Genomic DNA, 13,673 nt, shown 5'->3' with positions numbered 1-13,673 from the left:
TCCATACTTTCACAATTTAAAGCAGAAATCCAGATGTTGCTGACAGTGAGTTCAGCTTCTCCATAGGGTATGATTTTGAAGATATCTAAGAATGCAATCAAGCGGAAATCATTGAACCAACAAGAACTTGCCCTTGTTCACCATTAGTCTCATTGTCAATCTCCTTGAAATGTTATACCTTGTCAAACAAGTGAAAAAAACAGGAGTAGGCCATACATTCCTTCGAGCCTGCTCTGCCATCCTGGCTGAAATGATAGTCACCGCACATCTGCATCCTGTCTACTCCCGATAACCTGTCACCCCCTTGTTTACCAAGGACTAACCGCTCCGCCTTAAAAATATTCAAAAGCTGTGCTTTCACCATCTTTGCAAGAAGAGAATTCCAAAGGTTTATAAATTTCTGAGTGAAAAGGTTTCACCTAATCTCTGTTAGATGGGTGATCCCTTATTTTTATAGAGACATCTAGATCCAGATTCCCCCATAAGAGGAGACATCCTCTCTACATCCACCCTGTCAAGACTCCTCAGGACCTTAAATCTTATACCTCAGGAATAAGGTGTAACTAAGTTTTTACTGGTGTTCTAAGTTAATAATTACTGTTGAATAGTGTAAATGACCCCATAAAGCTAATTGCATATTTATGAAATGTCAAATTTCTTGGGGAAAAAACACATTTAAAAAAAATGTTTACAAGTTTATAATGTTTAGCTTCCAGCTTAAGCCCATGACCTAATATTTACTGCACTGTTTGCAACATAATATATTAAAAGATGAAGGATAGTCTGCTTTTTGAGACAAGATGAAGTGCCTCTCTTTTCCCCTGTCTGAAGTCTGGAGATTGGAATCTATCAAGAAATAAACCTTTTCTCTGAGATTCTACTGTTTGGGGAGAGCTTTCTCTAGAAGTTGCTGCATGAGATTCAGAAGGTAGGTGACTGTCTGGATCATTCTCCAGAAGTGTCAAAAGGCTGGAAATTTAGTACCTACATAAGCATTTTTGATTACTGTGCTAACCATTTATAAAGAAGGGATTCATGTCTATGGGCAATACTGCTAAATTGGAACAACAGAGAAAGCTAGCTGTTTAGAATTATATTTTGTCACATTTAAGCCTTTTAATTGGTAAAGGTTATGCTAATTCTTATTGTAATATCCTAACCCCATATCTAGTAGCCATGCCCTTTAGGAATCAACCTGCCCGGTCATTGGTGGTGTTGTCAAGCCATTTTTGGTGAAGGACATTGAAGTCCCCTGCCAGAGTTCATTCTTCACCCTTGCCACCTTCAGCACTCTTTCCAATTGGTATTCAACATGGAGGATTACTGATTCATCATCTGAGGAGCGTAAAATTGTAGGTAGTTTTTTTGCCTATCGTCACCCTTTATCTGTCATCAGCCAGCTTTCCAGTGAGAATAGACTCTGTCCACTCCCCCTACTGACGTGAATCACGTCTTGCCTCATTTTTTGCACGAGTTGCATAAGAACATGTCTGAGAACTTGCTGAAAAATGGGCATGATTCTCTCCCATTTTCATGCTTGTTTGGCACTTAGAATTTTCTTGGTAAGGTCATCCCTTTAGTCTTTTTTGGGGGAAAATTGCACCCTTTGAGAAGCAGTTGTCATTACAAAAGACATTAGCCCACTTGCCATTAACCCTACTGGCGTCACTTGGCAACAGTTTTTATACTTGTCACAATTTTTCTTCAGCAAGATCGGTGTAGAAACCAGCATTAATTTCAGTATACATACTGCTTAAATGGAATTGAGGAAATTCCAGGCCCAGAATTGATTTATCTGCCAACTGATCCCTTAATTTACCAACTAATTTAGACTGCTTTTTCACTTACTTGATGGTCAATTCGTCCTGCTTCTGCAAGAGAGTCCTCTGCTTTTCCAAATTCCTCATTACACATGTAAAGACGAGCCAGAACCACATGATATTCACAACTTAGACCATTTTCATTGGAAAGCAACTCATGTGCCATGGCTCTTGATGCAAACTAATGGCAAAGAATAGGAAAAAAATTAGCTTTACTGAGCTAACAATGTGGTGATATACCACAATTTGGCCAACTTGTTACAAGAGAGAAACAAGAGCTTGAGACATTTAAATAAACAAATTGAAAACAAAGTGGTTGAAATTTGGAAACTGCAAATGACTTTGTTGTTTCACTAGAATGCTGTGAGGAATTAGAGAAGTTTGCAAGTCACACTGCCCTTCAAAAAAATCAGAACTTTCATAGTGAAGGTAAAAAATGGAGGGTGATTGATCTTTGGACTTGCTCAAACATTTCTCAATGGATTTCTTAGCCTTCAGTTACACAGTAGCATTGGCAGAGGCCAGACAATAAGATAATGACTTGTCACAGACCATGACCAAGGTTGGATGGAAAGTTTATAAAAGTTGAAAAAAATGCAATAATTGAAAAACAAGACCAGTCAATGGATGAATAAGGGAAGAGCACACTGAAATGAATTTCTACAGGGTTCCAGCAAACTTTCACTGCTGAGCTGGCAAGACACCAGTGAAAAGTGTTACAGCGGGCAATCCGTAGAATTTCTACCCCAAAATTGCAGGATGAGAGACTTGATGAAACATGCCACAATTCTTAATGAATGGGTTGCTGTTAATGCCAAATAATTATTTAATTTTAAAGGTGAATGCCACTCATTCCAGTGTCTTGTGAATGTGTATAGGGACATAGAATATATGTAAAATATACTTATGTACAAAATATATATTCAACCATAAGTTCATAACCTAAACTAAATTAAATTTTTTTAGGAGAATAAAAGTTCTTTGTCATTTGGTATGAGAACCTGCAGCTTTTTTAACTAATTCATCTGGGTGAATGAAAAATACTGTAAAATAGGACATAGCCATCATGGAATATTGCACAAAAATTGCTCTCAAATATTTATTGTGTTCATTCATTCGTGGGACATGGGCATCGCTGGCTGGCCAGCATTTATTGCCCATCCCTAGTTGTCCTTATGAAGGTGGTGGTAATGGAATCACTGCAGTCCATGTGCTGCAGGTTGACCCACAATGCCATTAGGAAGGGAATTCCAGGATTTTGACCCAGTGACTGCGAACGAATGACATATATATATTTCCAAGTCAGCATGGTGAATGGCTTGGAGGGGAGCTTGCAGGTGGTGGGGTTCCCATGTATCTGCTGCCCTTGTCCTTCCACTGTAATAATCTTACCAAGGACAGTCTTCCATCACCAAGCACCTCTTTATTTACAGTAATACCTGAATGCCTTTTAATGGTTACAGAGTGCAGATCAGTCCCAAGTCTATCGAATGCCGGCCTGAATGGATTTTAAACCTCCCCCCACTGCTCTTTCCCTATTGGGCAAGCCTCCATTCACCTAACTTGGAAGCTTATATTCAACAAGGCCCACAGGGAGATCTACTGATGGTCCCCTCTGGCCATCATAACAACCGCATTTCATTTCCTTTCTGTAGGATTGGGAAATTAACCTACTGCTGTTTCCAAGAAGTGATTAGTTGCTGCAAGCCTTTCTGTTTTTAATTAAGATCCATAACTGACCTGCAGAGCGTTAACCTCCAGTAGAAACTTTGCTGCTTCCAAGTAGATACTTCTTGTACAAACAGGAATGGTCTCTTTTGGAGGGGGTTCAACAACAGGATTGAGTACAGGGGATGAAACGGGTGCAGGGGATGGAACGGCTGGAGGGGTCGGAAGGAGTGCAGGGGATGGAAGGAGTGCAGGGGATTGAAGGGCTGTAGGGACTGCAGTGGATAATGCCTCATCCTGTTGCAAGGATTCCATGACATTCTCAAGGACATCGATAACCTTTGTTGGGTCCACACTAGCTATAAAAAGCAGAACATTTTCAATCGTCTGATACTCTACAGATTGGCAGAACATTTTTGATTTCAATCTAAAGCAAAATCAGTTCATTTCATCACTGGTTAAAAATCACAAAGCCTCAGTTCAGTTAATGGCATGTGCTTTTGCAAAGACTGATTCTAACTACACAGTTCGCCCAGACACCTTGTTGCCATCTAGCAGCAGGGGACCCTGATGGAGATCTCGCTACGTGGGAGTTCAATCCCTTATCATCGAAGTGCAGTTCTATGGAATTGTGGGATGCATTGGTTCATGGACTCCCAAGACATCTGCACTTTTCGTGGCCTTGTGAGCTCTGCGGACCACGTATACATAAATTGTAACAGACTGCGCCCTCTTTTCTGTTACTTAAAAAATCTTTTATTACAACTTTGTTTGCACTTCAGTCCCATGCTCCTGAGATTTGGGCAATCAGTTCAGAGAGAGCTGGAAAAGGAGGAGGACCTGCTCGTGCACCTGCTCCTAGGCATGGCCAAACTTGCCACATACAGGTCCAGGCAGCAGGCAATTGGGGCCCGCTTGCCCGCCTTTTTTCCTCAGCCATATTCACAACTAGTTGTCCTTAGAGAGGGAGCACGCTGTGTCTGCCGGCACCATTGAGGTCTTCTGTACCCAGTGGGCATCATGGGGAATGGGATATTTTATTGACCTCTTTAATCACATTATAATTTAATGTTTTAAGCTTCCTTTCTGATTGTTTTTGTTCGATGCAGTATCTACAGGTGCGGGGAGTGGGCAATCGAGGGGGTCATCCAACCTGGCTGTCTGCCTCTCTACCATGGCTACGTTCGCGGCCATGTTTCCCTGGAGAGGGAGCATGTGATGTCCGTGAGCATTGCTGATGCTTTCAGTGCCCACTGGGCACTGCAGGGACTGGGGTGTATTATTGACCCCTTTAATCACATTTTAATTTGACGTTTTAAGTATCCTTTCTGTTTTGTCTTTTGTTTCGGGCAGTTCCCCTCCTTTTAGGCAGCTGCCCCTTTTGAGTTGTCCCAAAGTTAATTTGATTTTGTTTATTTGGTTGGGAAAGAAAAAGAGTCATTCGTCAAGGACTATCAATTAATTGGCATTGTTTCCAACTTTATTTTCAATTTATTAATGTCACAAGTAGGTTTACATTAATACGGCAATGAATTACTGCGAAAATCCTCTTGTCGCCGCACTTCAGTGCCTGTTCGGGTATACTGAAGGAGAATTTAGCATGGGCAATGCACCTAACCAGGATGTCTTTCGGACTGTGGGAGGAAACTGGAACACCTGGAGGAAACACACGCAGACACGGGGAGAACATGCAGACTCCACACAGACACTGATTAATTTGTTAAATTTGTTTTCAAAAGAATATAAAGAAGGACATGCCTTTCATGATTGGTGAGCACCTGGGGGACTGAAGTGCTTCATCAACCTCCAAAATCACACTTCTATTTTGTTACATAAGTTTTTTTTGACTTTTGGTTCTGTACAATGCCCCTTTAAGAGGCGATCTGTTAAATTTCATCTGTTAATTTGTTTTTTGTAGTGCTTGAAAGCATATGGAGAGAGTCAACTGGTTTGGTGGTTTGAAGGCAGAGATCTGCAATGCTGCATCTTATGAATAAACCTAGCCTCAAGGAATAGATCTGTGGGTGGAATTTTCCTACGCACCCACAGGAATGTTTGGGACCTTAGTTGCTGAGGAAAGAGGAGGTAAAAGAACAGTGTTACATCTCTTGCATTGGCATGGAAAGGTGCCATGGGAGGGGATTGATGTGTTGGGGGTGATTGAGGAATGGACATGGTCAAGGACCCTGTCAACCCTGGTGGGGATGAGGGCGGAATTCCTTGGTTAAGGTGAAAAGAAGCCATTGTGGATAGGTGCATCATCAAAACAGATAAAGTGTAGTTTTCAAAATGTTTATTTATTAGTCACAAGTAGGGCTTACATTAACACTGCAATGAAGTTACTGTGAAATTTCCCTAGTCGCCACACTCTGGCATCTGTTCAGGTCAATGCACCTAACCAGCACATCTTACAGAATGCGGGAGGAAACCGGAGCACCCGGATGAAACCCACGCAGACACAGGGAGAACGTGCAAATTCCGGACAGACAGTGACCCAAGCTGGGAATTGAACCTGGGTCCCTGGCGCAGTGAAGCAGCAGTGCTAACCACTGTGCTGCTGTGCTGCCTGTCACAATAGAATGGAATCCTTACAGGGGAGAAAGTATAATCAAGGTAGCTGGGGCGGTGGAGGCGGAGGGGTGGTGGGGGCGGGGTGGTGTCATTGATCTTTTTGTGAATATTAGCTGATAATCTACCATGACAAATGGAGTCAAGCAAGAGAAAGGAAAAATTGGAGATTGCCTTGCCGCCCTCAGCAACTCTTCCAAGCAATCTTCAACATAGAGGAAGGCAGATGATAATCAGCAGAAAGATTCCTTACTTAGGTTTGACTTGATGCCATGATATTCCACGGGGTCCAGGGTCAATCTAGAGGACGCCAGGATCATTAACTCCCAACTCTACACCACCAATTGGTCCTGCTGGTGGGGAAGCATATCCCTAGTGATAATGGTGAAGGGGTCTGTACCATTGGCTGGCAAGTTTGATTGGATGAGTATATCGAAGTGAGACAATTGCTTGACTAGTCTGTGGGATAGCTCTCCCAATTTTGGCACAAGGACACAGGTGTTAGTGAGGAGCATTTTTCAGGATCAACGAGGCTGGGTGTGCCCTTCTTGTGTCTAGTATGTAGTCGAGTTGAGTGGTCTATCTGATTTTCCTAATAGACTTTTTTTTTGCAATTGTCCACAATTGGTTTGCACAGCTATTTCAGAGTGCAGTTAAGAATCAACCACATTGCTGAGTGCCTGAAGTTGCGTTCAGGCCAGGCCAGGTAAGGGTGGCAGATTTCCTTTCCTGAGGACATTAGTGAGCCAGGTGAATTTTTACAACAGTACAGTTGCTTAAGGAGTGTTAAAAAAAAGTTATGATAAGACCTCAGTTCCTCTTCACAAAGGGGCAAGATATAAATGGTTAGAAATATTGTGAAAGGGAGTTGACGAGAGAAGTAACTGTTAACTGACCTTTAACAGAGAAGTTTCTCTTTCTCGAGCTTATCGAAGACGCAGGTTTCGAAATCCCATCCGGTCCAATAAGGCTTGGGGCAGACTGTGAGCTGGATTCTTGGACCACAGGTTCAGCTTCATCGTTTACAACTGGCTGATCTTAAAGGGGAGTAAACAAAATTGTATTCAAAAAAAGAATAAAATGAGCAAAAGAAATAGGAGCAGCAGTAGACCATACTTCCCCTTGGCCTGTGCCGCCATATAATCTTATACTTTCCTACTTATCCCTTGATTTCCAGCTTGCCCCAAATCTATCCATCTCAATCCTGAATATACTCAACACTGATCATCTTTCAGGGGGTAGAGAATTCCAAAAGTTCACAACCCCCTGAACGAAGAACTTTCTCCTCATTTCAACCTAGTAATCTAAAGACCTAGGCTAATGATTCAGAGAAAAGGGTCCAAATCCCATCATGGCAGCTGGGAAACTTTAAATTCAATGAATGAAACAAAACCGAGAGCCAAAAACCAGTATGAGTATTGGTGACCACAAAACTACTAAAGAGCCATCTAAGTTTACAAATGCCCACTGGAGAAGGGAATCTGCCATTCTTACCTGGTCTGGCTGACATGCAATTCCAGACCCACAACAATGTGGGTGTCTATGAATTGGCCTAGCAAACTACTCCGTTCTCAAGTGAAATTCAGGAAGGACAATAAATTACCAGTGATGTACACATCCCGTGAATTAACATTTTTTTAAGAATCCAAAAAGCTACGGTGACATCTCTCTTTACAGCAATATTAAAAATCCTAAATGGCTGAGAGGTCAGGCTGCCCGCAGACACTTGGGAGGACATAATAAATTTCAGGGAAAAAATATATGTTCTCTCACCTTTTTTACCATTCTCAGGTTCAGCTTCTGGAATCTCAGTTTTCTTCTTCCCAGCGGTCGCCTCATCCAAAGACTTTTTCAGCATCTCAGCTGCTGTTTGAAGCTTTCTGGCCTCAGCAAAGGCCATTTCAGAGAGAATTGTACGATCCTGACTTTCATAGAACAGCCCTGAATACACAATTGTTCCATTTAAAAGCTAGAAGCAGATTAAGTTATATGTTGTTAAAAAATAAGAACATGGAGGTGATATCTAGATTTGATCAGGCTCCCTTCAGAATTAAATTGTGTTGTTTCCTTCCCTTGCCTGCCAAATTAATTAAAAGCAAATACTTGGGGAATTAAACTGTTTTTAAATGCAAGCTACAAGTTAAATCATAAGCTCAAGTATTCTCTCTCATTCAAATCTACTTGTTCTCATTGAATGGATGTCGGCACCTTTTAGCTTGACTGGCAAGAGGGCTACTATTTAAACCTAGCTGTTTCATTTGTTGATTTTGCATACCCTGAACAGGACTGGTAAAGTCCAGCATTTTCACAAACCTCAGCATGTACTCTCTAAATGACACACAATGATTGAAATGGGTCTTGGGTCAGAAGAACACTTTGCCTCTGCGCATACCACCAACCCTACAATTTGAAGGTACAGAAAAGTTAAAGTTTCTTTATTAGTTACGAGTAAGGCTGACACTAACACTGCAATGAAGTTACTGTGAAATTCCCTGAGTCGCCACAGTCCAGCACCTGTTCGGGTCAATGCACCTTAACCAGCACATCTTCCAGAATGTGGGAGGAAACCGGAGCACCTGGAGAAAACCCACACAGACACAGGGAGAATGTGCAGACTCCGCACAGACAGTGACCCAAGCCAGGAATCCAACCCAGGTCCTTGGTACTGTGAAGTAGCAGTGCTAACCACTGTGCTACCATGCCATCCAGAAGGATGAATCTAGCTGAAGTATTGCAAGGGGAGGCATAGCTGAGTCACCAACATAAAGAAAATAGATACAAATTTAAACTCACGTACTCTCAAAGGCAACTTTGTGAGTAACGTGGCAGTTTGTAATTATGCATTAGTTGATGTTAAATACCATTTATGTATGCAGTTGAGAACAATGAGCCCAAATAAATTCTATTATTTGACATCTCAATTTTTAAAATTCATGTTTGTTGCATTCACACATATACAGATGTGTACATATTGTCATGACTAATTAGTGGCAGACAATAGCAAGAATGTGACCAAACGAACAATTTAGAAGCCACTAACATTTCAAAAGGTATTTCTCAGAATCTGAGTCTCTCAGGAATGAGATTAGCAGTTTTAGAGAGACCAGAAGAATACTTCGTCCTGCTAATAGGAAACACATTAGTTAGCTGATTATACCACCCAGGAGAAGCTATATGTATCAATATTTAAAAGTCATAGAAGTTGTGGGGGACAGATATGAATACACAGAGAAGACCATCAAAGGAAAAATGGTTTAATTGCCATTTTTTTGTGAAATCTGCAGGGGCAGTTTCCATCTAGTAGCCTGTAAGCTGGTTCTAGTTAGCAGGCCAGAAGCAAGAGTGCAGAAACCTCCGTGAAGACAGTTAAAATTGTATCTATGCTGAACCAAGAAGAGGCGTTCCCCAAAATAACTTCTCAACTGCATACAGTGTGGTGATTATAAGCTGGCTTTTACTTAAAGTTTTGAAGTTTATTTACTAATGTCACAAGTAGGCTGACATTCACACAGTAATGAAGTTATTGTGAAAATCCCCTTTATTTACAGAAAGTTATTGAAATGGATATTTTTTGGGACGAGGGAAGTCCTGAAAGAGTTCAGATCTCATAAATTTATTTTGGATCAAAAAGGTCAATTTCTACTTAAACTGTACATGTGCGTTTAGTAGTAGTACATAACTATTGTAGATTATCATAATCCGTTTGTGTACACATATCTTTTATTTATTGCAATAGTCTTTATTAAGTGTTATACTACAACTGAGTTGGTTATTGTTGCTAACTGGGTCTTGCGTGTGACTCCTCACACCACCCCTATAAACAAAATTACACACCACTATGGATCAATGTTCCAGGCTGGGACACTCTTGCAGATAACATCAACCAGGTTCATGACAATATGAATTTGTATACCGTTGTGTGCATGTGAGTGAAAGTGACATTTGTACCTTGTGCACAAACAGCAAAAAAGAAAATTTATTTATCTAGCCTCAGCAATTCTGGGCAACACATACTGAAAGAGGGGTAAGTTATAAACTATCTAATGAAGCACACAAAACAAGAATAAATGTTCAAAATAATAGGAATTCCCAGCACCTCCCACCAGCATGATTTTCCAGTCCCGCCAAAGTCAAGGGAGATTTGAATGGGTTGCCATATCCACCACAAAGAAACCTGTTGCCATGGGGCCAGAAAATCTCGACCAAATGTGAGTATATGAAAGCGTAGGAAAATGTGGCAGGAAATTGACCAAACATCTTTTATTTAAAACTCAGTGTTAACTGTAGTGCAATCACACAAGGAAGAATCTTTTTAATAGGTAAACTCAATCTCAGCAATGCATCAGAAGCAAGAGCAGGAGTAGCCTATTTGACCCCAATAAGAAATCATAAGGAAAATGAAAGGGTTGCCATTCTCAGCTCTTCCTCATTTATAGGGTGATGTCTGCTCAGGGTGGCAAGTTTTTGCCGTGGGTCATCACGAGACTGAACAGTTCAATTCTCAACCTATTTAACTGGCCAGGCGTGGGTTGATATCAGAGATTTGTTTTGGCAACATTCAAGGATAGACCAAGTCTCTTGCACACAGAATTGAAGAGATCGAAAGTAATTTGCAAATCCTTTGGTCAATAACGCTGCAGCTATTCACAAAACTATAAATCATGTAAGTCCATGCAGATCAGTTTGGTTTTGGCACAAAGGTGACTGAGATTGAGTATTTCATCTAAGTGATATCTAACATTCACACCAGAGAGCAGTTGATCTTTGCTGAAATGAATAGGCACTTTCAGGTAAATTGTAAATAGCATGGAGGCTATCACACTGCCATACTTGTCCCCAGTCTGGATTTTGAAGGCTTCTGCTTCAGATCGACAAATCAAGATAGTTACAGTCATAAGACATAAGACAGTTGCAGTCCACAAGGAACTGCAAAATGTTGTGAATGTAGCCAATCCATCACGCAAACCAGCCTCCCATCCATTGATTCTGTCTACATTTCCCACTGCCTTGGCAAAGCAGCCAGCATAATTAAAGAACCCATGCACCCCGGACATTCTCTCTTCCACCTTCATCTGTCGGGAAAAAGATACAAAAGTCTGAGGTCACGTACAAACCAACTCAAGAACAGCTTCTTCCCTGCCGCTGTCAGACTTTTGAATGGACTTACCTTGCATTAACTTGATCTTTCTCTACACCCTAGGTATGACTGTAACACTACATTCTGCACTCTCTCCTTTCCTTCTCTAAGAACGGTATAATTTGTATAGTGTGCAAGAAACAATCCTTTTCACTGAATGTTAATACATATGACAATAATAAATCAGATCAAATCAAATAACATCATGAAGCAATTACAGGACTGAGATAAAGTTTCTTAGACATCCAAATCTTTATAGCCTAATCCACACAGCCTCACAATTTGCCAAGTCAAATGTTTTGATCAGGTTGATGAATGCAATAAAGAATGTGATAAAATGCTCTTGATATTTTTCTTAGATTTGTCTGGCAGCAAAGACCCTGTTAGAAGGTCAGGTCTAAAGCCAAATGTAGGCAGAATTCTCCATGCCCCAAGGGCATGTTAAATGGCAGGTGGGGGGTGAGGAACTGGGAAGAAGGCCCAAAAATTGGTTTAATGCCAGCATGAATTTCCCATGGTATCTTCTATTGGTGCCTGCCATGGCAGAACAGGAAAGATTAAACTGATTTGCATCCCGTTAATGGGATGCAGATGAAGGCCTGACTAGAATCTTTCACCCATGCCCAACTCTCTGCGATGCCAGCAAGAAAACATGTCATCGCAAAACACGTTTGGAACAACGTGGCATGCAGACATCAGGACTCACATGAAGAATAGGGCTGCCTCCAGAATCTGGAATGGAGGCAGCCTGCAATCTTGGACCCTGCAATAGTACAGCAGTAGGTGCAGTAGCATCTAAACTGGATCTTCTAGATTCAGTATCATTGAAGAGATCTATCTTCCAGCCTCACAGTGCTCCCAAAGATCCATCTTCATCTGCTGATGGTCTATCTTCTTTCTTTCATAGTGTGTCAGTGATGTTGGATGCCATTTCAATATGGCACCCAGAGTTGATGACAGACTATGCACCATCAGACCTGCCCTACCACAGAATATGGGGCAAAACACCCAGTTGCATAATTACTTAGGTCAGGCTGGAAGATATGGCATGGTTTCCCGTCACCCTCTGCAGCAGCAAACACTCCATGTTTCCACCCCTGTCATGGACTTAGTCCAAGTCGGGAGAATTCTGTCCTGTGTCTCCTGGAAGATTTCCTCAGCCACAGAAAATACAGTCATACCATAGACAAATCTGAAAAATAAAGGACATATGATGGGAACTGAAAGCCCAAGAGATCCAACAAAACATTGATAATCAAGACATGGGAAGCTCTTTGAAATGACCATCTATAGACCAAGGCAAAATCCCCCTCAATCACAGGGTGATGTTTCTCTTCCTGCCACCCATCAGTCCGAAAAGAATATTTCCAACAATTCCTCATCTGTGAATCCACAGTTGCATTTGGGGGAGATAGTAGTGTAGCAGTAAACATCTAGGCTAATCTTCTGGGGACATAGGTTCAAACCACACCAAGGCAGTCAGTGGAATCTGAATTCAATTAATCAATCTGGAATAAAAAGCTAGTCTCATGGTGACCATGACAACTAACATCATTGTTGTAAAACCCTATTTGGTTCAATACCTCCCTTACCTGGTCTGGGAATAAAGAAAAAAAGTGGCAACTGGCACTCTCTGGGCTGACACCCAGCATCCTGCAATATCAATATCCTGGGTTACCATTGACCAGAAACTGCACTGGACTAGCCACATAAATACTGTACTTACTAGAGTAGGTCAGAGGCTAGGAATCCCTGCAGCGGTTAGCTCATCTCCTGACTCCCCAAAATCAATCCACAATCTACAAGGCACAAGTCAGGAGTGTGATGGAATACTCTTCAGTTGTTTGGGTGCAGCTCCAACAATATTTAAAAAGCTTGACACCATCCAAGACAGAGCAGCCCACTTGACTGGCACTCCATCCACATACATTCCACTCCCTCGACCATTGGCACACGGTAGCAGCAGCGTTTACCATCTACAAGATGCACTGACAGAACTCACTAAGGCTTCTGAAACAACAGCTGCCAAACCCACAACTGCAACCATCTAGAAAGACAAGAACAGCAGGCACATGGGGACACCACCATCTTTGAAGTTCCTCGCCAAGCCACTCGCCATCCTGACTTGGAAATATTATCACCGTTCCTTCACCGTCACTGGGTCAAAGTCCTGGAACTTGCTCCCTGTATTGGTCTGTTTTGGTTCCAGAAGGCACCAGCACCTTCTCAGTGGTAAATAGAGATTGTCAACAAATGCTGACCTAGCCAGTGATAATCACTTCCCTTCCACATGACTGAAAAAAAAATCCATGGGTGAATCACATCAATGGGGGAGCTGCAACAAGCAAACAAATGGATGATAACAACAGTCTGGATATTCAAACTGAGGTCTTCAGAGCTGGTGGGCTTATGTTCACATCAAAACACCATGCACTCATTCTACAGATTTGGGAGGAAAGGAACTACTCCTTCCCGACTTC

General features: G+C 41.7%; 1 protein-coding gene across 1 annotated transcript in view; it reads right to left on the bottom strand.

Moving 5' to 3' along the window:
• Positions 1–13,673, bottom strand: part of cfap70 (cilia and flagella associated protein 70) — a 75,498-nt gene that overhangs the window by 10,571 nt on the left and 51,254 nt on the right. Inside the window, exons 19-22 of the mRNA XM_080206163.1 lie at positions 7,830–7,997; positions 6,953–7,093; positions 3,561–3,847; positions 1,849–2,001 (exon numbers count right to left, since the gene is read on the bottom strand). Coding sequence (XP_080062289.1) covers positions 1,849–2,001; positions 3,561–3,847; positions 6,953–7,093; positions 7,830–7,997 — 749 coding nt within the window. The remainder of the gene's footprint in view (positions 1–1,848; positions 2,002–3,560; positions 3,848–6,952; positions 7,094–7,829; positions 7,998–13,673) is intronic.

The sequence above is a fragment of the Carcharhinus amblyrhynchos genome, chromosome 18 (assembly GCF_965287045.1).
Source record: "Carcharhinus amblyrhynchos chromosome 18, sCarAmb.v2.hapA, whole genome shotgun sequence".
Lineage (NCBI taxonomy): Eukaryota > Metazoa > Chordata > Chondrichthyes > Carcharhiniformes > Carcharhinidae > Carcharhinus > Carcharhinus amblyrhynchos.
Note: the sequence above shows the minus strand (reverse complement) of the source record. Positions and strands in the feature narration are given on the sequence as shown.